The 25,114-nt window shown below is 43.8% G+C and overlaps 1 protein-coding gene across 2 annotated transcripts; it reads left to right on the plus strand.

The window, feature by feature from the left end:
* Positions 1-862: 862 nt before the first annotated feature.
* RAD50 (RAD50 double strand break repair protein) lies at positions 863-22,035 on the plus strand. Of its 2 annotated transcripts, XM_057415853.1 has the most exons (26): positions 863-917; positions 2,007-2,177; positions 2,572-2,655; positions 2,893-3,044; positions 3,680-3,865; positions 4,012-4,216; positions 5,443-5,571; positions 6,396-6,561; positions 6,702-6,895; positions 7,446-7,652; positions 8,118-8,300; positions 8,504-8,661; positions 9,488-9,663; positions 10,049-10,286; positions 11,630-11,819; positions 12,649-12,775; positions 12,951-13,144; positions 13,451-13,561; positions 14,123-14,215; positions 14,296-14,409; positions 15,109-15,236; positions 16,042-16,266; positions 19,047-19,132; positions 19,546-19,688; positions 21,215-21,348; positions 21,762-22,035. In XM_057415853.1, exons 2-26 carry the CDS (start codon positions 2,049-2,051, stop codon positions 21,946-21,948), a joined length of 3,939 nt encoding a protein of 1,312 aa, XP_057271836.1. In that variant the 5' UTR covers positions 863-917; positions 2,007-2,048; the 3' UTR covers positions 21,949-22,035. The 2 variants fall into 2 exon arrangements, with proteins under 2 accessions (XP_057271836.1, XP_057271837.1); XM_057415854.1 differs by lacking the exons at positions 863-917; positions 2,893-3,044 and having other exon boundaries at positions 2,019-2,177.
* Positions 22,036-25,114: the final 3,079 nt, after the last annotated feature.

Genomic DNA, 25,114 nt, shown 5'->3' on the forward strand with positions numbered 1-25,114 from the left:
TTCCTACCGAGGAAAGTGAATTACCAGATCAAAAAGCACCTCAGGTTTGTAAACCATTTCCTGACTCTCATCTGTCACTGTGAGAGGGATGTATCACACTTACACTACCAACAGCGTCATGGTGAACCACCGCTAACCCACAGCCCCAAGGACTCATCCTATTGCTGGAAAAACTAGAGCACACACCACTGCCAACAGCACTGGCATTGCCAGAGCCCGTTCCTCTTGAATGAGAATTTTATTATTGTTCTGTAGTTTTAATCAAAGTGCTTGCTGCTGGAGCGAGGCCAGAGGAGGCCATGGAGATGCTGCGAGGGCTGGAGCAGCTCTGCTCTGGAGCCAGGCTGAGAGAGCTGGGCTGGGGCAGCCTGGAGAAGAGAAGGCTCCTGAAGGGGAGACCTGAGAGCAGCTCCAGTGCCTGAAGGGGCTGCAGGAAACCTGGAGAGGGGCTTGGGACAAGGGCCTGCAGGGACAGGCCAAGGGGAATGGCTTTAACCTGCCAGAGGGGAGACTGAGCTGAGCTCTTAGGCAGAAGCTCTTCCCTGTGAGGGTGCTGAGGCGCTGGCACAGGGTGCCCAGAGAAGCTGTGGCTGCCCCATCCCTGGCAGTGCTCAAGGCCAGGTTGGACACAGGGGCTTGGAGCAAGCTGCTCTAGTGGAAGGGGTCCCTGCCCGTGGCAGGGGTTGGAGCTGGAGGAGCTTTAAGGTCCCTTCCAGCCGAGCGTCGCTGTGGTTCCAGGCGCACAAGGGCCGGGCAGCAGCGCGCTTCCCCCACCCTTCCTCATTCTGCGCTCACCGCAGAGACGCGAACACGAACGCGGCCGCGGCGCCCGCAGCGAGGGGCGGTCTTGAGCCGGGGCGGAGCGGCGGCGGCCGCGGTGGCTGCTGGGGAGCGCGGAAGGACGGCGGGGAGCGGAGGTGAGCGGGCTGCCGGCTTAGGGGGTATTAACGGGCTCGGGAAGGGGGGGGGGGGCGCTCCCGCCGCCGCGGTGCCATCGCCGCTCCCTGGGGAACGTCCCGTTCATCTTCCCCCTCCTCGCTCTGCAGCGGGCTCCGGGCGGGGAACCCCCTCCCGCGCTGCCGCCTCTGCCCAGGAAATGCCCTGTTCCGCCCGGTGCCTCCCACCGCAGCCGTGGCCTGGCGGGGGCTCGGGGGGCGGCGAGGCCGGGGGGAGCCGTCGGGGCGCAGCGTGGGCGCCGAGCCGCGCTCCTTCGGGAGCGCATCGCAATACACGGGCTTGGAATGCACGTGTGCGGCGTGGGCAGCGCGGCCTCGGGGGGGGGCAGTTGGCTCCATCGGCTCCCCCCCGCCCGTGGGTTGTGCTCGCCCGTCCGGCGGTGGCTGCGCTGTCCCCTGCTTTTTATCTTCCCCTCCCACGCCGTGTCGGGACAGGGTTAACCGGGGTGTCCCGTGAGAGTCTGAATGCGGCCCTGTGGGGAGCAGCGGCTGGAGCGAAGCTCTCGTAGCGTTGCGGTGCTACAATGGAGTTTTTAAAGAGAATCAGTCCTGGGGCCTCGTGTTGTATTTGGGGCATTCTGAAAGCACGTGTGAGGCTTTTGTGATGTGGAGTAAAGGCTTGTTTTTGGCCGCTGTTCTTGATCTAGTGGTAACTAGTATGACACTGCTCATAGCTTGGAGTTGGGTAGCTTCCCGGGTTAAAACAAATCACAGGATCCAAGCCTGGTTTGCATTGGACTGGAGCTTAAAACTCATCCAGTTCCAACCCCTGCCACGGGCAGGGACACCTTCCACTAGAGCAGCTTGCTCCAAGCCCCCGTGTCCAGCCTGGCCTTGAACACTGCCAGGGATGGGGCAGCCACAGCTTCTCTGGTTAAAAAACAGGAGTTTTGCCTTACCTGTTGTGTTACTTGAGCCATTACTGAAGAATCTTAGCTGTGATTTTAAAGGCAGCCCTAATATTTCATGCTTGCATAGATGCCTTGTGCGCTTTCAGTGAGGCGCTGTGATTTTTGCCTTCTGCGCTTCTCACAAGGTTTTATTTTGCAGGCTTTCTAACGTTCACCCTGGAGGAGGGGAAGCGCCGTAGAAATGTCACGGATTGAGAAAATGAGTATCCTTGGAGTGAGGAGTTTTGGTGTGGAGGATAAGGACAAACAAATTATCAGCTTTTTTAATCCGTTAACTATTTTAGTGGGACCGAATGGTGCAGGGAAAACGGTAAGGCTTGGCATATGTATGGCTTCGAACTGTAAATGGGTCTGAAAGGCCTCAAAATGCAAATAGTGATCTCTACAGCAAGATACTAATGATGCTGCAGAAATCTTGCTGTTCACTGCAAATACTGTGTTTAGCATTATTTGAGATTTGCTTTCATGCCTGGGTTTTACGGACACTGATTGATATTTTCATAAGGAATTGACCCAGATCCTGGTTAAAACTAATTTTGCCAAGGACCATATTGTCGTGATACTCAGGAAAGAGAATGTTGTTTCATATTTCTCTCTCCTCGCATATTTAACCCGTTTGTAACTATTTGGGTGGTTTTGCCTGCAGTCCAGCTTGTTCCCTCTAAATTGCCATTATAGCTATATACTTACTTCTGTTTTCACAGACTATCATTGAATGTCTTAAGTACATATCCACTGGAGATTTTCCTCCTGGCACCAAAGGGAACTCATTTGTTCACGATCCAAAGGTAAAAGTCACAGTGATTAGATTGAATGTGTGTATATTCCTAAGTAAAATACTTCACTGCACTCAGGTTTGTGATGGAAACGGATGCTCAAGTTCTAAGCAGACATGAGCTGACTGCGTTGCTTCAGGAAAAACAGGGAGCTGGGGGACATTGGAACATTATCCACAGCTGGAATGTCCATTTGCATGTGAGCATTGACAAGAATTCCCCTTACTCAGTATTTTGTTTCTACTGAAGGTTGCCAATGAAACAGATGTTCGAGCTCAGATTCGACTGCAGTTTCGAGATGTCAATGGAGAGCTCGTAGCTGTGCAGCGATCCATGGTTTGCTCCCAGAAAGGCAAGAAACCAGAATTTAAAACCCTTGAATCTGTCATTACTAGAACAAAGTAAGTTGTCAAGGTTTGCTTCCTTACTTTGGCGTGGAGATCAGCTTGGGGTTTGTGTATTTTTGTGTGTAAGACAAGAGAAAACTTAATAATGTATTCATTGAAGTAGCCACCAGTGCTCTTAGATGTAGTTATATCCCTTTATTAGTTGATTAAGAAATTCCTCCATTTGATAGCCACTGCTTTAGGAAATACTTACCTGCTCACTTGCATTTCTCTGAAAATTATATTAATAATGATCATTATCAATGATGATAGAGCTTGAAGGTAGCATTGTGTGGAACATGTAGGCATTGCTTCCTTCAGCACCATTTTCAGTTTCAGATCATTGTGAGCCCACGTTTAACTGTGCTCTCCACTATTTGACAAGTGTGTTCACTGCATTCAAGATCTTTTTTATTCCCTCTGGTGGTTCTGCATAGCTATAAAATGTGTAATGATAGCCTTGGATACAGACTCCGACAGTGTTAAATGCATGGGCTGAAAATGGTAATTACGTGCTTAAAAATGGGAGCTTGTTAAGGTTTTTAATCAGTACGTTGCAATGAGATTACACTGCTTAAAATGCACTTTACTGCTTTTACAAGAACTTGCTAGTAACTGCTTTGGGGGTTTTCTTTACCTGTGCTACATAGGCACGGGGAGAAGGTCAGCCTGAGCTCCAAGTGTGCTGAAATCGATCGAGAGATGATCAGCGCCCTTGGTGTCTCCAAATCAGTGATCAACAATGTCATTTTCTGCCACCAAGAAGAATCCAACTGGCCCCTAAGTGAAGGGAAGGCCCTGAAGCAGAAGTTTGATGAGATCTTCTCAGCAACAAGGTTTTTCTCTTTACTGTAACTAAATAACACCTAAGTAAGAAATTGTCTTCCCTAATAATGTAGCTGTTGACAAAGATGCCTAAGGTGTTGTTTTGTACATTGTTACTCTATGGCCCATAGGATCTGAGATGTTGTTTGGTTTACAGGTATATTAAAGCACTCGAAACTCTCCGTCAGGTCCGGCAGAAACAAGGCTTGAAAGTAAAGGAGTGCCAGACAGAGCTGAAATACCTGAAACAGAATAAAGAGAAAGCACAGGAAATCCAGGATCATCTGAGCAACAGAGAGGCTCAGCTGGCTGCTTCCAAGGAGAATGTAAAAGCAATTGAGAGTCAGCTTGATCCTCTCAAGGTAGTTTGCATCATGATTACGTTAAGACTTTGACACAAAGCAGTTCATAAGTATAAAGAACACAGAAAAGTGGGAAAGCTCGATGAATTTCTTGATTGAGATCTTAGTCTTTTATATTGCGTTATCTACTCCTTTGCTCTGAGGCAGAATCGAGCATACCTCAGCAACCCTGGCAGGTGCTGGTCTAGTCTGTAAACAGTCAATGGAGGTTTATGAGCATCCTTTGGGAAATTCCTGTAGCAGCGTTGGGGGTTTATAGCTTAATTTAAAACCTCTCTTTCTCAGATTTAGCTGGTAACTAGAACCATGATAACCTGTAACTAAAATGAAAACTAAAGTAAAACTTAAACCCCCTACCCTTAAAAATAATAGAATCATAGAATAGTTTGGGTTGGAAAGCACCTTAAGATCATCCAGTTCCAACCCCCCTGTCATGGGCAGGGACACCTCACACTAAACCATCTCACCCAAGGCTTCGTCCAACCTGGCCTTGAACACTGCCAGGGATGGAGCATTCACAACCTCCCTGGGCAACCCATTCCAGTGCCTCAGCACCCTCACAGGAAAGAATTTCCTCCTTAGATCCAATCTAAACTTCCCCTGTTTCAGTTTTAACCCATTACCCCTTGTCCTGTCACTACAGTCCCTAATGAAGAGTCCCTCCCCAGCATCCCTATAGGCCCCCTTCAGATACTGGAAGGCTGCTATGAGGTCTCCACGCAGCTTCTCTTCTCCAGGCTGAACAGCCCCAAATTTCTCAGCCTGTCTCCATACAGGAGGTGCTCCAGTCCCTGATCATCCTCGTGGCCTCCTCTGGACTTGTTCCAACAGTTCCATGTCCTTTTTATGTTGAGGACACCAGAACTGCACACAATGCTCCAGGTGAGGTCTCACAAGAGCAGAGCAGAGGGGCAGGATCACCTCCTTCGACCTGGTCACGCTCCTTTTGATGTAGCCCAGGATACGGTTGCTTTCTGGGCTGCAAGTGCACACTGAAGCCGGCTCATGTTCATTTTCTCATCAACCAACACCCCCAAGTCCTTCCCTGCAGGGCTGCTCTGAATCTCTTCTCTGCCCAACCTGGAGCTGTGCCTGGGATTGCTCCGGCCCAGGTGTAAAATACTTCATAAGGTGAACGTTTCTCATGTAGACTGCTGTGTGGAGCAATAGACTGTGGGATTCATCAGCCGTGAGATGTTTTACTTGCAGCATTCTTCCCTTTGCAGAGTTCTCTGGCAAGAGTCGAGCAGAATCTCACCAAGGTCATGAGGATAGACAACGACGTCAAGGCCCTGGAGAGCAGGAGGCGGCAGATGGAGAAGGATAATCAGGATTTGCAGCAGAAGATGGAGAAGGTTGCCTCTTAAATTCCATGCTATCATCCCTTCTGCTGTACAATCGGTTTGTCTTTTGCTACCCAGTGAACTGAGTAGAATCATAGAATGGTTTGGGTTGGAAAGGAGCTTAAGATGATCTCGTTCCATCCCCCCTGCCATAGGCAAGGATGCCTCACTCTAAGTGTATGTTCTGTTATGCATCAGATGTTGGTGAAGAGTATTTCCATAGCCCATGCAACTCACTTGATATTAGCAGCTACTGCAAATACAGCTCAGTAAAGCTGTATTAGTGTCTGTGTCATTTGGGTTAAATGGCTTTTTGTAACTTTTCCCTCCTCCATCATCTGGCTTGTCAGGAAATAGTGGTGATTATTGGTAACAATGCCCTATGGTGGGTAACAGCGTATTTCTCTCTCACAATATGCTGATGACAGCCAGATTGACCATTATGGGATGTCTCCTGGCATGAATATTGCTCATTTCCCTGGAGATTTTTGTCTTTCTTTCTCTTAAAATAAGAAGCAATGGTCAGTCTTTTGTTGAGATTGTGCCAGGGCATCTAAAACCTCCTGGGTAAATGGGAAGAAATCCTTCGGTGGTAAGAATTTAGGTGAATTTGTTTTATCAGGCTGAGAAAAACAGATCTTTTCCCAGTTTTGCTTGTAGCACATTCGGCTTTTCCCAGTGTATGTCTTCATATGGAACTTCTGGATGGGAGGTGTTTATTTCTTATTTCTTGAATTGTGCTATGGCAAAAATGATATGTTTTCTAAAACATCAATAATTGGCTTATAAATGTAATTAATACAGAATCAAGTTAACTTCTTGTGTTTGTTGTACAGGTGTTTCAAGGAACAGATGAACAACTAAGGGATAGGTACCAGAGCCACCAGAAAACAGTGAAGGAGAAGGAGAAGAGATTATTAGACTGTAAGCGGGAATTGGATCGAGCCACTAAAGAATGCCAGAGGTTTAACAGTGAGAAATCGGAGCTCCTTATTGAACGAGGTATTTTAGACTTCATCTCTACCCTTTTTGTGGTGTTTAAAACATACTCCAGTTTCAAATACTTCCAGAAAATGAGTCACAACTCAGCGTATCTCTTCTGCCTCGGTATTTGGGTGCTTATATCATGTTGTCTTGTGAAGGTCGTCTTCAGCTGGAAGCAGATCGTCACCAAGAACACATCTCCACGAGGGATTCATTAATTCAGTCCTTGGCAGCACAGCTGGAATTAGATGGTTTTGAGCAGACACCTTTTAATGAATGGCACATTACCAGTTTTCACACCTTGTTGAAGGAGAGGCAGCAAAGAGATACAGAAGCTGCGCAACATTTGATGGTGAGAATTTTGTTGGTTTAGTAGTGGGGTTAGTATTGGTTAGCAGTGTGATATTGGTCCGTAGGTGCCTTCACGGTGCTGGGAGGAAGAATGTTGGGAGGGAAATGAAGCTGGTTTTCCTTCTGGAATTCTTTGTTATGGGTTGCGTGAATCTTTCCTTGGAAACGAGTTTTGGAACTCGGTGTGGTCATCAAGTGACCTGATGGCAGTTCTTTGGATAGGTTTTTCTCAGCAGCCCTCTCAGGCAGGTGGATTGCTGAGAAGCTAAAAACCCTGAGGATGAATTACAGTGGGCAGCTGGTTTAAAAACAAGCAACTGTTTATTGAAGTCATCTTCAAATGGAGCTGCTCTCACAGAACACTCCAGTGCGATGCATCTGCATCTTCCTGTCGAGAACTTTCAGCAGAAAATCCCTGACAAGTTCTAGTTATCTGCATATTTCAATGGCTTGTATTACAGTGGTGACTGTTCACAAGCTTGTGTGAAGAAGTGTGTTTAAATGCTGTTTCCCTGTGAAAAAATGAGTGTGTTGTTGCTGACTTCTTTCAGAGGGAATTTACGCGAAAAGAAGCAATGAAACAGAAGGAGATAGATGAAAAAAGAGACCAGAAAACTGGATTAGAAAAAACCATTGACCTGAAATCGGGCATTAAAGATAAGAAACAAGTTGAGCTGAAGAATGTGATACACGAATTGCAGCAGTTGGAGGGGTTTTCAGACAGAATTCTGGAGCTGGAGCAGGAGATTGCCAGGACAGTAAGTTCACCTTTCTAAAGCGTTTATAGGAGTCTGAAGTAAAACCTTTTGGCTGTATCATTAAAACAAACAAAAACCTCTTGACGTTTACTCCATCTGCTGCATTTTTGCCCTTTTAATCCCCTCTCTTATGCTTTGTCTGTTTAGATGGTGAGCCGTCTGGGACAGGGACCGTTCACTGCTTTGTTTTTCTATACTGCATGCGTAGGATAGAGTGATGCTGCTTGGTATAAGCAGGGTAATAGCCACAGCTGGGGAATATCATAAGGTCAGTCAGTCTTAGATTATTGGGCCAGAAAAATATGCCAGCATCACAGCCTTTGTCCTTTTTCATCTGTTCTTTACAAATCTTGTGTCATTCCTGTAACAGCAAATGACACTGCTGCCAGGCAGCTTGAGAGCTCTCTTCTGTTACCTTTAGTTAGGACTTCATTGACTGTGTAAGTCTTCTGGGCTTTTGATTAGGAAAAGGAGCTGGAGAAGACTGAGGGCAGCAGCAATGTGGAGAAACTGGAACTGGAAGTAAGGACTCTGCAGAATGAGAAAATAAACCTGGACAAAGCTCTTAGGAAGCTGGATCAAGAGATGGAACAATTGAATCTACATACCACAACTATTACCCAAATGGAGATGCTGAAGAAAGACAAGGTAATTTTTCTATCATGATCTCATGGGACAGGGACATAAAATGAATACAGGGCCTTGAGATTTGTGTGATTTTCAGGTGTTTATCAACAATCGGACATAAAGCTTCTGTCTGACTGCAGAGAAGCCATTAACTGCATGAACACATTGAGTGACATGGGCTTGAAGATACGAAAAAACTAACTCAAAATGCTTCATTTCGCCAGGCAGACAAAGAAGAGCAGATCAGAAAAGTAAAAGCAAGACATTCTGAGGAGCTGACATCACTGCTGGGATACTTTCCAAATAAAAACCAGCTTGAAGACTGGCTTCATAGTAAAAATAGGAAGATTAATCAGACGAGGGATAATCTTGCCAGCCTTCAGTACGTATTAGTTAATTGATTATGATATGATTTATATGACTTTAAATGTTGGGAAGTTTAATATGCTTAATATCCTTGTTACCTTATGATTGCTTATTTAGCTATCTGCAGACATCAAAGAAAGCATCCTGCAGAATTTGTGCAATGTAGGGCTGCCACAGTTTGTGCTAGTTAATAAATCACAACATGTGTAGCATGTCAGAGGCAGCACTAAAAGCAGATAGTGGAGACTGCTGCTCTTCTGACCTTCTTGTAAGTCACAGTGCTTGGTGACTGTGTGACAAGTTCATGTGTGATTACGTTGTCCTGATTTCGTTTGATCATGTAGAGGAGTTTGTTAGAAAGAATAGGTAAGATCACCACAGTGTGTAATGATGCACGTTGCACCTCCACAGAACAACCCCCCAAGACTTTAAGTACAAGCATATGGCATAATTAGGAAGTGTGGAGCACACATAGAAGGGTGCTAGCGTTCTTTGCATAAGAGGTTCAGTAGTAGCTCATAAGCAGTAATTGTTGTAGGGGGCAAAAAGGTTGATATTGTAGTGCTCTGTAAAGTTTTGTATAGCTTTGCTGCTAGAAATGAGCTTCTCATCAGTAAGCAGCAATAAACCAAAAGAGAATGAAAATGAAGCACTTTATGGTGTACTTCAGTCAATAAAACATTGATGCTATGGATTCCCTGAAACGTCACTAAAGAAGAGCTGGTGAACAGCTCTGTAGTATCAATTTCAGATCAACTTCCCAAGTCTTTGTTTTGGCTTAAGCAGTTTGAAATCTGTGGGGTTTTGTGACAAAAGCATCTGTGCATTGATTGATGTTCCAGCAAGCGACTGGCGTCAGTAGAGTATCAGAAAACCCACATCAGCAGTGAGCTGCGAAACAAAGAAGAGCAGTTGTCCCTTCATCAAGAGAAACTCTCTGATGTGTGTGGAAGCCAAGACTTCGACAGTGATCTGAACAAGCTTCAGGATGAAATTGAGAAGAGCTCAAAACAGCGAGGTACCTCCGCATATGGCTACTTCCTTTCCTAAAGCTTGTTTTAAGTGTAAGCCATGGATACTGAGATGATCTCTTGCTTGTGCAGGGCAAACAGTAGGCACAGAAAAGAGTTTTACTGTGTCTTAACTGTTTTTTCCTAAATCACTTCTGTTGATTGCAGAGGGATGAGCATGGTTTAATAAAACACTCATAGAAGAATTCAGGTTGGCAAGGACTTGAGGTGATTCAGGGGGAGCACTGAATTCCAACCAGGTCACTTAGAACCATTTCAGTTCCCTACCTGTGTGATTTATGGGTTATAATGTTGTCTTCTTTTATGGTAAGTACAGATGGGATCTGATTACGCCCTGTTTAGTCAACATAAAGTCTTTTCTTCTTAACGCAGCCGTGCTTGCGGGAGCCACTGCCGTTTATTCCCAGTTCATCACGCAGCTGACGGAGGAGAAGCAGTCGTGTTGTCCGGTTTGCCAGAGGGGGTTTGAAACAGAGGCCGAGCTGCAAGATGTCATCAGTGATCTGCAGTCTAAGCTGCGTCTTGCTCCAGACAAACTGAAGTCAACAGAGTCCGAGCTTAAAAGGAAAGAGAAGAAACGCGATGAAATGATGAGTCTGAAACCACTGAGGTAAAGTCCTTAGCGCCCCGGATTGGTGCAAGCTGTTTGCTTTCACATCCTTGGGTTTTATTGTTGAAAGTAATGCAGACATCGAGGAGGATTGATTGTAGTGCTTGTTAATTCATCAGGAACTCTCAGTTGTTAAGTATCTTCCTAGCATTTGTTCTCCACTCGTTTGGACTTTAATGTTAAACTATTTTATATTCCTGGTATTTCTGGTCGTTTGGGGTGTCTCGTGAGAGTTAGACAGAAAAAGTAGTTCTGTGCTCATTTTCTGCTGATTATTTACACTATAGAGGCACGGTTTCCCTCCTTGTTACTTACCCTTGTGATTTGAAATGGGCAGACTGGTTTCGCCATTACTGAAATGTTTTTCATACCGCATCACCTTAAATATGTGTCTTAACAAAGCTGAAATGGGAGTTTGTAGAGCCAGAATGGGAGCTGAACCTGTATTAAACACCCTTGAAAATTATCTTGATTCATATCTCCCTTAACAGTAGTTTCGTATGAACTGGCAGTTTCATATGAACTGTCCTGTTTTAGAAAGGCATCTCTGGATTTTATAGTGGACTTCCCTAGCGCCATTAAAACATAAATGCCATTTATGTTTCCTTGAGGTTCACTCAGCTGCAGCTCCATTGTTTGGGAATGTCTGCCTCTGATACAGACAATCCATAGATTGGAGTGAATTCTGTTATTGTAGTTACTTAACCTTTTTATGTTGGGGTTTGGATGTTTGGGTGGTTTTGGGGGGGGGGGTGTTTTGAACACGCAGGGTAACACAAAGTGTAGGTAACATTAACAAGTGCAGGAAAGGTGCCTGCGGTATTTCCCACTTTCCAGGCTGAATTAGGCTGTCTTTTTAAAGCTGTGAAAATACTGACAGGCTCCAAAGCATCAACAAATAACACTTGGCCTAAAGAGGTTTGGTCGGAGTCCTGGTTTCCTCTTCTTTTAGCATATGAACAGCATTCAGAGTAAGGGCAGAGTCGGCAGGCTTCCTGCCCGGAGGTGAGGGTGCTTGAGCCTCAAGAAATCCTTTCCTTCACAAGAGGGCACTCTTGCACAGGGGATTTCATCCCTCTCTTGAGCCCTTGCTCCAGTTAAGTTAAAAACCAAAAGAGATTTTGTTTGCTTGTTTCACCTACTTACCCAACACGAGAGATGCGTTTCCTTAGCTGGGTGTATAACGTCAGCGTCATCAAATACGGGCAAGGTTAAGGGAATTATATTGGCTAAATTTAGTCTTCTGCTATTAGATCCTGTCACAGACTTTGTGATCTTGAATGTCTTGAACTTATGCTGCTGTTTTGACAAAGGAAATCTGATGGATTTGTGTTTCATTCAAGGCAAACTGTGGTTGAACTCCAAGCGAGGGACATACCGGACCTGAGGAACAAGATACAGAATGCAAACAGGGATTTGACAGGCCTGAAGGGTGAGATAGAAGAGCAGGAATCACTCTTGCAGACAGCTTTATCTGAGGAGGAAGGTGCCAAGGCACGTTTACAGGATATAACTCTAATGGAAAGGTACCAGGTATGTTTGGTAATTTCTTTTACTATATCAAATGGTAGTCAAGAATATGACAAAACCTGGAGGTCTTAAGACCTTTGAAGCAAAGTAAAAATACTTTCAAAGACAGCATAGGAGAGGTGAGCTTGGGGCTAATAAAGCTTCAAGCTTTATGCAATGATTTTTTTCTTCTGAGGACCACAGAGTCCCTTGAGTTCAGTTCTGTGCTATAGTAACTGGGAAGAAAGGCATAATCCAGAGCTGGAGCATGACTGGAAGTACACCAAAGTGTATTTCAGTCCTCGCAGTCGTTACAGTGCAGTGTATTCTCAGCTTTTACTCTATGTACTTCTGAAATCTTGTCACATCTTCCTCATTCCGTGCCATATGGTGAAGGGGAATGGATAATCCTGCACTGTTATGATTCTGACAGTCTACATGCCTGTATTACCAGCACAAAATCTTGGCTTGACCAAGAACCACGAGAGAGCCTGGAGCCAGGCAAAGGACTGAGAGCACTTCACGAGTGGCAGCAGCTCCTGAGGCTCCAATGGTTCTCTTGGCACGGGGATGAGTAGCCCATGTAGCTGTTCTGAGGTGGGCTTGGGGTGTCTTAAAGCCTGCCCATCCACACTGGCTGTTTTCCTCTCACAAACAGGAATCCCAGATTCCAGCAGCCTGTGGCTGACAGAACCTTCCTGATAATGATGTGACATTGCTCCAGCAGCAGGGATGAATGCGAACGCATTGAGTCATGTGTGCCTCGCGCCCCAGTCACGTTGTGTGCCAGAGATGAAAAAGACATTGTTTAACACTACTACAATAGTAATAGTGCTTTTCCTCATACTTTCAGACTGATATTAGGGATGTTGAACGTAAAATTGCTCAGCAGGAGGCTAAGCTGCTTGGGGTTGATTTAAGTAGGACTGTTCTGCAAGTAAGCCAAGAAAAACAAGAGAAAAAGCACTTGTGGGATACAGGTAGGTCCTACAAGACTGGTATTTTATTTTTGCATTGACAAGAACGTTCCAAGCTTCCTGCCATTAACATTTTAGTTTAATGATTGCTTTGGCCTAATTTAGACTTGACTTTTGATGCGGAAGATAATGTTTGTAATAACAGATTGTTTCCCTCGGTGTCTGTTTTCGTCTGCAGTCACTGGTAAAATTGAGTTAAACCAGAAACTGAAGCAAGACCAACAAAATCAGATCCAGCAGCTGAAGAGCACCGTTAATGAGCTTAAAGCAGAGAAGCTTCAGCTCTCCAGCAACATGCAGCGTCGTCACCAGCTGCAGGAGCAAACAGTGGAGTTAAGCACTGAGGTTCAGGCCTTATGCAGAGAGATCAAGGTAGGAAATACTCATCATTTAACCCTTAGCGTTGTTGTTCTGGGAGAAAACTTGGAATCCTGTTATATTTAACATTGTAATCCTAGAAAATAAGATGTATTTTTTAAGGTGTTGCTATTACGTATCTTTGGGAATGTCCAGAATTTATTAATACATATTTTCATGTTTATGAAAACACAAAAAGAGCTCAATAACCACACACACAAAAAGAGCTCAGTAACCACATGACTTTTTTACCACTTGGAAAAATTATGGCTCTTTAATGGAATAAGAAAATAAAAAGGATTTTCTCCACCTACTTTGCAGGAAGCAAAAGAACAGGTATTTCCCTTGGATGCCACTTTAGAAAAGCTGCAGCAGGAGAAGGAGGATCTAGTGAATAAAAGGACTACAAGTAATAAAGAAACACAGGATAAGGTTTGTTTGCTCTTGGCTTAGCTGGAAGATAAGGTTATATGTTGGTTTTCAGGCATGGATGGAAGCTGTGGCAACAAGTTTGCTTTTAGGAAATGGTGACTTTAGTGAGTGCTTTAGATTGGTGGAGCTTTGGGGATAGAAAAGGAGCATAACTAGGTCAGGAGATGAACTCAATTGTAATTAACCTTTGGCTGTCTTGTTAAAAGGACATTTGCCCATATTTAATGACCAGTGATATTAAGAAGCCCTTCCTAATAGACCTAAGAGGAATAGGAAGGGTGACTCTTAACATGTCCTGGCTAAGAGACAACCACATTTTCCCTAGGTGAAGTGACTCTTGTATAAGCTCAAATGAGTGATTTACCATTTGTTTTGGAAGACATTTGCGTGGTGATAAGGAGCATCTGGCCTTCAGAAGCTGAAGGCTTTATAAGTAAATTAAAGGGAATTACGATAAGGAACTGTATTTTGACAGTAGTGTTATCCAGTATCTAATATTTGATACAGGGGGTATCGGTTCTTGAACAAGACTGCATTTCATTTGAAATCTTCTCCCTGCAGATGAATGGCATTAATGAGAAAGTTAAAGATATCAACAAGTACATGAAAGAAATAGAAAACTATGTTCAAAAAGGAAGAGATGACTATAAAAAGGTAACCTAAACCCCAGTCAATGAAGGGTTGACATCAGAAATACTTCTGTGTTTAAACTGTCTGCTGTTCTATTTCTTTAGCAAAAGGAGTCTGAACTTAGTGAAGTGAATTCTCAGTTAGCTGACTGGGAGAAACAGAAGGAAAAGATAAGTAAAGAGATGGAAACGATTCGACAGGATATTGACACTCAAAAGGTAGATGTGTTGGTTTAGAGTAAACGTATTTTTGCATAGTTTAAACTGATTTCTGGGTTTGGTTTAAGTCTGCCTATGTCCGTGGTGATGCAAAGTTTGTCTTCTCTTGATTTACTTGATCAGGTGTTAGTCAGAATAGCTGCTCTGTGTGCATTAGGCTGGAAAAAGGCTTGAGATTTGTATATACAAAAGCAGATGCATTTTAAAAGCCTTTATGTGGAGGATACCTGCCCTCTGAAGTGAGGTACCGAACTGCAGGTACCACAAGCTGCTACTTCCTCCAGGTTTTGTCATGTACCTTAAATTCCTGTGTATGTATTTCAAATGCTGTTTACATTCTTTATAGGAAAGATGTCTTTCCCTGCTCTACTGTCTAACATAACAGAACTGACATGGGGGACTAAGTAACGGCCCCGTTTGAAACACTGCATAGTAGTCACACACAGGATCAGTCCGTGACAGTAAATCTGTTCACCTGTGACAATAAATACTGTTATTTCAGATTGAAGTATGAAATAATACTGCTAGTTTCCTTATACCCTATTTCCAGCACAAGATGAGTTCTCACTCTGATAATTTTTGTTGTCGCCGGTTATTCTATGCTTGCAGCATGCTTTAGAGTTGTGCAGAGCTCATATTGTGTAACTGGGAATCAATATACTGAAGCATTACACAACTTCTTGCTTTCTGTGGAGACAGATACAGGAAAGGTGGCTGCAGGATAATCTTACTTTGAGGAAGAGGAATGAAGAGCTCAAAGATGTTGAAGACAATATAAAGCAACTTGTGAGGGAGATGGGAGAAATGAAAGTCCCGGAAATGAAAAAGTAAGTGGCTTCAAAACAGCAAGGCATGTTCTGCACAAGAATTCACTGGGTGTCTGAATGTGATATTCTCTGGGTTTTTAGTGGGTTTCCTGGTCCAGTTCTCTCCCCATTCATGCAGACCACTTCCTCCTCAAATTCACGTTTGTGTAATGTCCCTGTGATGACAACACAAATGAGTCTGAATTACATAGTACTTCTGGCTAGCAATACACACGTGCACTTGTGTCCGTGCCTGTTCCAATCTAAGCCATCTTTTTAATGAATTCCATTGCTAAAGCCACATGTAAAAATAACTCGTGTCTCTGGATCAGATTATTTAGTTGTCATTTACAGCCTGCTTATGTAGGTCTCCGCAAGCAGAAAAGCTTGTATTTACTTCAGTAGTTTAATACTAATTGCTTTGATAATAAACACTTTTGAAAAGGAATTAGCCCTATGCTAGTGCTTAGATGTGAACCATTTATTTAGCTTTCAAGGGGTTACTCAATTAATTCCTCTTATTTTGCTCAGCATCCTAATTTACTTCCACCTCTGAAATGAATTGTATGTTTCTACATACAGCACTTTGGCATCCGACCTCCGTAACTTGCTTCTCCCACCCACAATAGTGATTTGAATATGTTCTTCCCAAAGTTAAAAATGCTTTTATTTCAATTATGTCTTCATTTCAGTGATGTTAGGACTATAATTTTAACTGTAGATACAATAAAATGAGCCACCTGCATCAGCTCCGAATTAGAACCCTGACTGATAAATTGTGAAACACTCAATACAAAAGACTTACATGTCAGTTATGGTTTCACAGTGAACAGAAACATCTAGAGGAGAAAATCGAATCTCTGAAAAGAAACCATCATGTTGCCCTTGGTCGGCAGCATGGATTTGAGGAGGAGATTGTCCGGTTTAAAAAGGAACTTCGAGAGCCACAATTCAAAGATGCAGAGGGAAAATACAGGGACATGATGATTGTCATGAGAACAACAGAGCTAGTGAACAAAGACCTGGACCTTTATTACAAGGCTCTTGATAAGTAAGTACTGTCATCTGAGGGCGATCCTTCAATGTTTTAATCTCTGTTACTAATGATAACCTTGATCCAAAAGCAGCTTCAGTTTCAGACTTCCAGGGGTGACTTACAAATAGGAAATCAATACAAGTCTTGGAGATATTTAATGATTTCTCTTTATAAAATCTGGCATTTAAATATTAACATAACGTGACACGGTACAACTGTTAAAGCAAATTAATGAAAATATGCTACAAACTGCACAGGATTGGTAGGATGTAGGAAATTTGTAAGTTAATGTATCTAATGTACATACAGGGAATGCATTGGTAATAACTGGAGTTTAATAGAGTCATAGATAAGTCTAGTGATCATGGTGAATTTATTCTCAGCTCTCTGTAGGACCTGTTTTGAGTTATGGCCGTACGTGTTAGGACTGACATTTGAGTGGTGGTTGGAGAGTATCCAGACAACAAACACATTCAGCTTCAGTTTTCATATGAGGACACATGGAAGAGGCAGTGGAGCTGGAGGCTGCTCCTCTGTCCCTATTCCTCTGTAGTGATTTGAAGGCATTTTTAGGATGCTTTTGTGTGTCTCAGAATTAGTGGTGGTTTTCCTTTCTGCCTGTCTCTTGGTGGGTTTTGGTTGTGAGGGAAGTGAAGTATTACAGGATTTGTGATGGCTAATGGGGAGAATGTGCTCTTAAAAGTCTGTCTCACGTTATCTCAAAATGCTCCACAATACCAATTAAGGCAAGGTGGAATCTGGGTTTAAATCCTTCATTATTAACCCATGTCTTTCTTGCACAGTCTCTCATACTCTTCCGTTTCTATAGCAGTATATTTTAGCATCTTCTGGTCGTATCTTGACACAAATAAGATACACCAGGTAGATTTTTTTTGTTCCCCGTGATCTTCTGAGGTAAACAATTGTGTTTGCATGAAAGAATATTACTATACAGAGGTGGCTTTCCCCTGTTTCCACTGTGGGTGGTTTTGTGCTTATATTAGAGAAGGCAAGATGAAAAGCAGCAGGTCTTGCATTTGATGGAAAGTGTAGTCAACTTTGTGATTGTGTCTGCTTCCTCTGGAAGCTGGTTTTCTAGTCTTGGGCTGAGTGGCCGAAAATAGCATTTCAGCAGTTGTAAACATATACAAAGTAAAAGATAGGGCTCCCTGAAAACCCCCTGAATGTTCAGTTACAATGGAATTGCAGTGAGGTGCTGCAACTTGGTGGGTGATGGGGAAGGATCTTGGAGTCAGTGCATACGTTTTAGGAAATACAAACTGGTTCTCAGTGACAGAAAGATGAAGTAAATATTAGGGACAAAAAAGAGAAAAAGAAAGAAAGAAGCATTTGGGCACCCTATGAATTCCCAGCACACCCTTGTCTTGAATAGAGTATGGAACTTTGGTCTCCTGCATTGAAAAGGGTCTGGAAAAAGCGGTGTGGAAGAGCAGTAGTGTGGTTGAGCATGCAGCATGACGGTTAAGAAGAGAAACTAAGCAGAGGAGAACTTTCCAAGTTGAAAAGATGGTCTAGAGGAATCCTGTTTTGAGCGGTTTTAATGATAAGATAAAATTAAATGTAGAATTAAAATGTAAGCTAAACCATAATGTATTTTGTGAAGATCTAAATGGTTCAGAGCTTGCATAATTCTTCCCTTTCAGCTTAAATGGAAATGCACTCCAAGAACTTCCCTTTTAGAATTCAGAATCTTTCTGTATGGTATCACATCATCTATTGTTCCTATTTAAGGCAAAACAGGAAACCAGTCTGGTAATTTCAAGAAGAATAGATAAGCATCACTTATTGGTAATCGTCTCAAAGATCGGTGAGACAAAATGTTAGCTCTAATGGCCAGAGATTGAAAGCTGTCTCTGTAGCTGGGAAAGCTGACTTTTCGGGTGTTCTGTGCTATCACTTGATCATCTTTATTGACTTAATATTTAGAGGTTTATGATAAATATTGATGAGGAATGCATTCTTGGGTTTGACAAAGTAAACAGTTGAAAACACGGTCTTCTTTCTTCGGACTTAACAAATCCTATTAGAGTTGATTCTTCAGTATTCCCCAGAAGAGGTAGAAGTATTTCCTGTAAGAGGGGAAGTAGGAAAAGCCTATGTAAAAGAAGTCCATTTCAGAAGTATATTTTGTTTCCACCATATTGTTTCATTACAGAATACTTTTGGCTTTAAAAAACTAAGTTAGGAATCCTGTCCTTTATTGAATGCTTTCATAAGGAGTTTGTCTATTATTGAACTAAAGTCATGCTGATACGTTAAGCAGGGGAATTAAATTGGAAATAGTGACATCCTATGTTCCTCTTGCTGCTGAGGAGAAAGGCAGCTCTAGTCAGAATGTCTCTTTGGGTGATTATAAGTTATAGTCTCAAGAAGAATTCTCCACTCTCCTTTCCTATGGAGACCCAGTTATTTGCATTGCTGGGAGACTGCACCAAGGAGTAACAGTACTGCTGTTTTGGCAGCCTTAACATCATGTTTGTCTCCTTGGTGTCAGTCTTAAATATACCTCACATAAATTATCTCTTGCAAATCTTTTTGTCTTCATGACCCTGCTGCTTCTTGAGACTGAGCTGTTTGTGAGAGCAGGGTTATTTATGCAGTCGTGTGTTAGTCTTTAGATACCTCTGCATTCAGATTGAACTCGTCTTTGTTGTATTTTTAGTGCAAGTATTTAGGGATTGGAAAGGGAGCTGCTGCCTTCCTTAAAGCGCCTCCAGTCCCTGGCAGTCCGTGGTCACACCTTTAACAGTTTGCATTTGTTGTTGGTGTTTTAGAGCAATAATGACATTTCATAGCATGAAGATGGAAGAAATCAACAAAATAATCCGTGAACTTTGGCGAAGCACCTACAGAGGACAAGGTATGTGCGATTTTGACTGTGGTAGCTTTGCCCATAGGTGTCCCTTTGATACTGAGCACTGCAGGTGGAAGAGACTTTTCAAAACCTGGAAAATCCAGGATCTAAACCCAGTTGGTTTCATTCTAAAGGCTGCATCTGTTGTTCACCACAATAATCTTTTTATTACACATATGCAAGTTAGAGGATAAGTAGGGTTGATTTTCCCTTTTCCATGTTTTCTAAAGGTAAAGTTTTGTTGAAGCAGAGGAACTGCACAAGTTCACTCTTTCAGTTTAGGAAAAACTCCTTTTGTAGAAACAGCTATTGGTGGGAGTTCTGAATTGAGCTTTTGTGGTTGCTGCATAGTGGACCTCACCTCCTGGTAACCTGTGGCATTTTTAATAATGTGAAAACTGTCTCCTTCCTGTTTTCAGATATTGAGTACATAGAAATTCGTTCTGATGCCGATGAGAATGTCTCAGCCTCTGATAAAAGAAGAAATTACAATTACAGAGTGGTAATGGTAAAGGGAGGTACAGCACTGGATATGCGAGGAAGATGTAGTGCTGGGCAGAAGGTAACAGCATTTGCTTTTTAAAATGAACTAAAAACTTGCAGGTGAATGCAGGAGAGGGATGTGTTCTGAGTGACCCTGGAGAAGAAGTGGCTCCAGCTGTAACTTACAGTTCTGTGCAGCTTCCCTTCATGCGTCTAGATTTTACTCACTGCAATATATGAGCCTGAACCTCTGAACCCTATTTTGGGGTTGTTTCAGTTGAGGACTGGTCTAAGTCCTGCAGGGGTGAAGAGTTCAACTTCCCTCTCCTCAAGTTCAAATCCTCCCAGTCTGTCTCTTGCTAGTTACCACTAAGGTTCCCATAGTTTTAGGTCTGTTGACTTGCTCCTTATTTTTGATGTCCTGAGGGCTGCCCTCGGTCTTCTTTTCAGAACTTCATCTACCTCTAAGGGTGGAAAAAACATTTTTTTTCTCCAAGTTATGCTGCTGTCTCCTGCTCAACATAACCTTTCAGTTCATGTCACCAAATACCACACCATACCCATTGCTGGGTCGTGTTAAGCTCCTTGTCAACCAGCACCCCCAAGTATTCTTCCTTAGTCTGCTCTCCATCCATTCTCTGCCCAGTCTCTTTCTTGGGAGCCAGGCCTTTTCCATAACCAGATGGTACAGGCAGTAGTAGAAAATGAAATCAAGGAATGAAACAAAATTATACACAATACCTTTAAGTGCATACAGCAGTAGAGTCATGAAAGGATGCTTCATCAGAAGGTGAATAATGTATTGTTGCTTGAATATGAAAAATGCTGTCAAATTAAATCCCACATGAGGGTAGGTACTTACTTGGGTTTGAAAATTCCATACAAATTCTAGGGGAAATCCGAACCTTCTAAAACAGCACTATAGGCAAAAAAATGTGTCCTTTCCTAAAGTACTCTAGGATGTTACGTTAGAGTCCTATGTAAATGAGAGTGAAACTTGTTCACAGTTTCTTAGCTTACATTCTCAGAATTCTTTGATCGTGAAGTGTGATGCCAGCAGTTGTGATCACTGGAAAGTATTTTTGAGAGCACAGTTTCCATCGAGGGTTCTGTAGTTTTCACTGGTTCAGGAGATCTCGTAGCAGTGCGATTAGGTATGATAACACAAAGCTAACGGGTAAGGTGGTAAATCCTCCTGTGTTCAGGTTTAGGGCATCATCAGGTCAGTAACTCAAACCTAGTGACACCCGTACAGATTTCCACTGTCCCTGATGTGTTATGGTGGGGCTTGAACAGAGCAAGGTGTTGATGTGGCATCCTTACCTCAGGTTGGAATCCTTACTTCCAGTATCTCTCCAGTTTTGAGTATTTGACTGCTCTGGTATTTTTCCCAACATCACTTTGCAGAACAGCTCTTTCAGTTCAAACTTGAAGTTTTAATGTAGTTTTTCAGTCACTAATTATTGCCATTTTATGAACTATCAGCACATCGTTATGGAAACTTTACCCATGGTTCGTAGTGGCATTAAGAACAGCATGTTACATGTAGATCCTCTGCAAACACTTTGAAGAGTGAGATTTTGGTGGTGATTTTTTTCCCCTTAGGTGCTTGCTTCTCTCATTATCCGTCTTGCTCTGGCAGAAACGTTCTGCCTCAACTGCGGCATACTGGCACTTGATGAGCCTACTACCAACCTTGATCGAGAAAACATCGAGTCTCTTGCCCATGCCCTCACGCAGTAAGTGATCCCTTCTTGAGAACATTAAAGATGGGTATTCTTTATACGTTAATAGCAGTTGGCAGAAGTTAATTACAGTTTAAGCTGGTGTTATCTCTGTTAGCATCTGCAAATATACATGCAAAGCAGTGGGTTTAGATTCTCTCTCCTTTATCTGGAAAGGAAAAAGGGTTTCTTAAATAATTTAAGGATTTTTATGTGGGTAAAAAAGTTGCTCGATGGTCCTTGTCATTCATTATCAATAGTTAAACATTTTGATCAACAGATATTTTTATCAATAAATACTTTTGTTCTGTTTATACAAGTCCTCTAAGACTAGGACTAGTAATTAATCACTAGTACCTCATTAATTACTAAGTAACTAATCACTAGTAATGGGGTTTAAATAAATACTACACACTATCTCTTTGTAGGATAATAAAAAGCCGCTCCCAACAGCGTAATTTTCAGCTTCTGGTGATAACTCACGATGAGGATTTTGTGGAACTTCTGGTCCGTTCGGAATACGTGGAAGCTTTCTACAGGATAAGGAAGAGCGTGGACCAGTGCTCTGAGATCATAAAATGCAGCGCCAGCTCGCTGGGCTCATACGTTCATTAGGAATTTAAGTAATTACATGTTACAGACTGGCTTGGCTGCCTGACCCTGTAAGGGGTCATATGAAGGCACCTGAAAATACAGTTCCTTCCTATTGTGTTATTGAGGGTTTATAACAATTTCAGTTAAAACCTAAAAAACTATTGAATTTCTAAGCTTTTGCATAAATCTGTGTCTGGGTTTTAAGGATCACCATAACCTGGACCCATTAAGCACCACGGACAGAGGCAGCCCCAGCACCCACCTCTGCTGAGCCCCACACTTTCATGATACCATCACCAACACCTAAAGGGTCTGGGCATCTGCACCAAAAGAGACAAAACCCAACAACAGCAGAGGTCTGATTCTGCATCTCAGTAGCTGATGTTTTTCAGTGCCTCCGTGGCCAGAGAGTAAGGTGGACCTGGGCAAAGGTGCCTTAAAGGGTAATGACACAAACTGAGCACTTGAGCTAAGGATGATTTCCACCTGAATTTTCTGAAACTGCAAGTCACTAGAACCAGGGTGGCCCCGTCACTGGGAAACCACTCAGGTAAGCAAATGAATGGGACTTCCTAGCAATTGCGTTCTTTACCAGTCCCCTGATAAAGCAATTAACACCAGACCAGGAGGAGGGGGAGGAGAAGGCAGAGGAAAATGCTACACCATGCATTACAGATGCAGTTTTAACTAAGAGTCTTCACTGACTCTAGCACTACTTCCTGAAGGGGAATTTTCTTACAGATACAATCAACAGGAAAAAAAAATGACTTTGAATTTTCAATTTTTCCTGCCCTACCAGTTTGTTTTAGCATGACACATACATCCCAGCTCATGAGCATCGCATCAGCTTCAGAAGCACCTCCTCAACCTCTGTGAATTCCGTGCCTTTTCCCCCCAGCCCCAGGTTAAAGCCATGGCTGGCAGTCCTTCCATAAAGTAGTTTGAGCCACAGGAAGCTGGGCTGCAGATGGGCAGAGTCAGCCACCCCCAGCGCCACGTCAGGGGGATCCCTGCTCCACCACCACGCTTCCTGCCTCAGCGCACAGTGACGGCTGCTGCAGCAGCTGCCTCTGCTCCCGCCTGGGTCTCCTCCAGCCGTGTCCTGTAGGTAAAGGACTGAAGGTGAGGGGGCAAGAGGAGCAGGCTAGCAGGGAGAAGGCGTTGTTGCCCTTACGTGATGCTGCTACACAAAGTTCAACGCTGTTTATAGTGCGGAACCAAGCAGAGGTGTTTTAAGGCAAGCGAGGCACAGATTTATTGCGGTAGCTCATTGTGCAGGTGGCAGAGTGGTGAAGAAAGTGGCTCTGCGCTTGCCCTTGTGGTTTGGCTGGATTTCCAGCAGAGAAACCCCGGCACAGGGGTGGCTCTGATCTCCACATAAAAGCATCATAGAATGACAGATTGGTTTTTGTTGGAGGGGACCTTAAAGCTCACTCAGTTCCAATCCCCTGCCATGAGCAGGGGCACCTTCCACTAGAGCAGGGTGCTCCAAGCCCCGTCCAACCTGCCCTTGAACACTTCCAGGGATGGGCAGCCGCGACTCTGAGCAACGCAGGCACACACCTTCACAAGGAGGGCACAGCTGCAGGCAGACACAGCTCGGATGTACCACAATGTAAGAGCCAAAAGTACCAACTAGAAATACCTTTCCACGCCATCACAGAAGCATCACTGAGTACAATTGCAGCAGGCCCAGGAGTCCAACCTGGCACAGTGATTTCAGAGCCAGGGAGGCACCCAGCACCCACCTGCATGGACAAGTGTTGACAGGGAAGGGTTGGCTGGGCATAAATCCCTTCCAAAGGATGGGGGGCTGATGCAGCCTCAGCTGTGGCCAATACTCTCAGAGCCAGGGATCTGCAGCATCTGGAGGGCTGCAGCATGCACCAATGCACCACTCAATTGAGGGACTTCCCTCTCAGCCTCCGCAGCACTGATTTCTTCACTAACATCACATTTTTGGTTTATCTGCACTTAGCAAGTTGGCAGCTGTTTTCACTAGAACAAAAAGAAGCTTCAGGACACCCCTGTCTGAGCAGTCTCGTTTCTAAGTGGAATTGATGCTATTTAAATGTGTATTTACAGTTAGTGGAAAACCAACACTTCGATTTGCTGATGTTTCTTTCACTATTACTTGTGCAGCGCAGCACTGCTGCCTGCTTGCTGCCTGCTGCAAAGACAAACACGGCCCAAAGCACTTCAGGTACTTAAAGCTTCAGGGAAGATGAATTTGTGCCTTCTTTTCCCAACCAAAACTGCTTTCTGACCTGCTTGAAGCAAACAGCGTGACTTACAGAACATGTAACTTGCTACTCCCTGGAGCAACCTCTGTCCAGCTTCCAGTGGTGAGGTCCCGTTCTGCTCCTGCAGGCCACCTTCTAGGCAAGCACAGCTCTTGCATGCCCTCAAGGTTACAGCTAACAATGCCAATGCAGTTGTCTGCAAATAACCACCACAAACCAAACCAGTAAACAGAGGCGATGCCTCCAAAAGCTTCATCATTTCACTTTGATAGCATTTAAATGTCACATTAAATATCGTTTCTAATCTATTTCACTATGACAGTTTGTTTACTCCCCTACCCCAGAGACGGTGCCAGGAGCCAGCACTTACTGTCTGCTTCCTGCAAGCTTACACCTTCGGGAAATGGGATGCAATTTCCAGTTCTCCTCCATCACCTTCCTCCTGCTTCTTGTAATCTGGTTTCTGCAGAACACGAGCCCATGGCTGTCGCTGCAGCGCTGGCTCCATGTCCTGGGGCTGAAACACGCGTCTGCAAAGTCAGCCACTGATTCAAGAGATACCACATTGCTGTAGGCACTGCACAGTGACCCACATTTGGGTGGTTTTTTTTCATGTTAGAAAATGCTGTGTTAACTTCACCATCTTCTGAACGTTGTGTGGTGGCTTCTCCATGAGGATTTCCTACCAGGCCAAGCTGGAAGAGTACTGGAAAGAAGGAAACGGGAGGGTTGTCCAAAATTAGGCTCTCAGAAGTGATGGGGGAGACCTGGAGGTGTTTGTATCACCACAATTAAAGCGTCCACTGGACCATGTGAGTTCTGACACTGGTCTTAATGTCATGATCTCAGTCTCTCCCCTCCACAAAACCTATGGCTCGGTGCAGCCGGGACTGCCATAGGGGTGAACTTGGCCTCCCATTGCCAGGACAAGGCATGCTGAGTGC

Source organism: Pezoporus wallicus, unplaced genomic scaffold (genome assembly GCF_028554395.1).
Source record: "Pezoporus wallicus isolate ANWC-B61680 ecotype Strahan unplaced genomic scaffold, APGP_CSIRO_Pwel_v1 contig_9052, whole genome shotgun sequence".
Taxonomy (NCBI): domain Eukaryota; kingdom Metazoa; phylum Chordata; class Aves; order Psittaciformes; family Psittacidae; genus Pezoporus; species Pezoporus wallicus.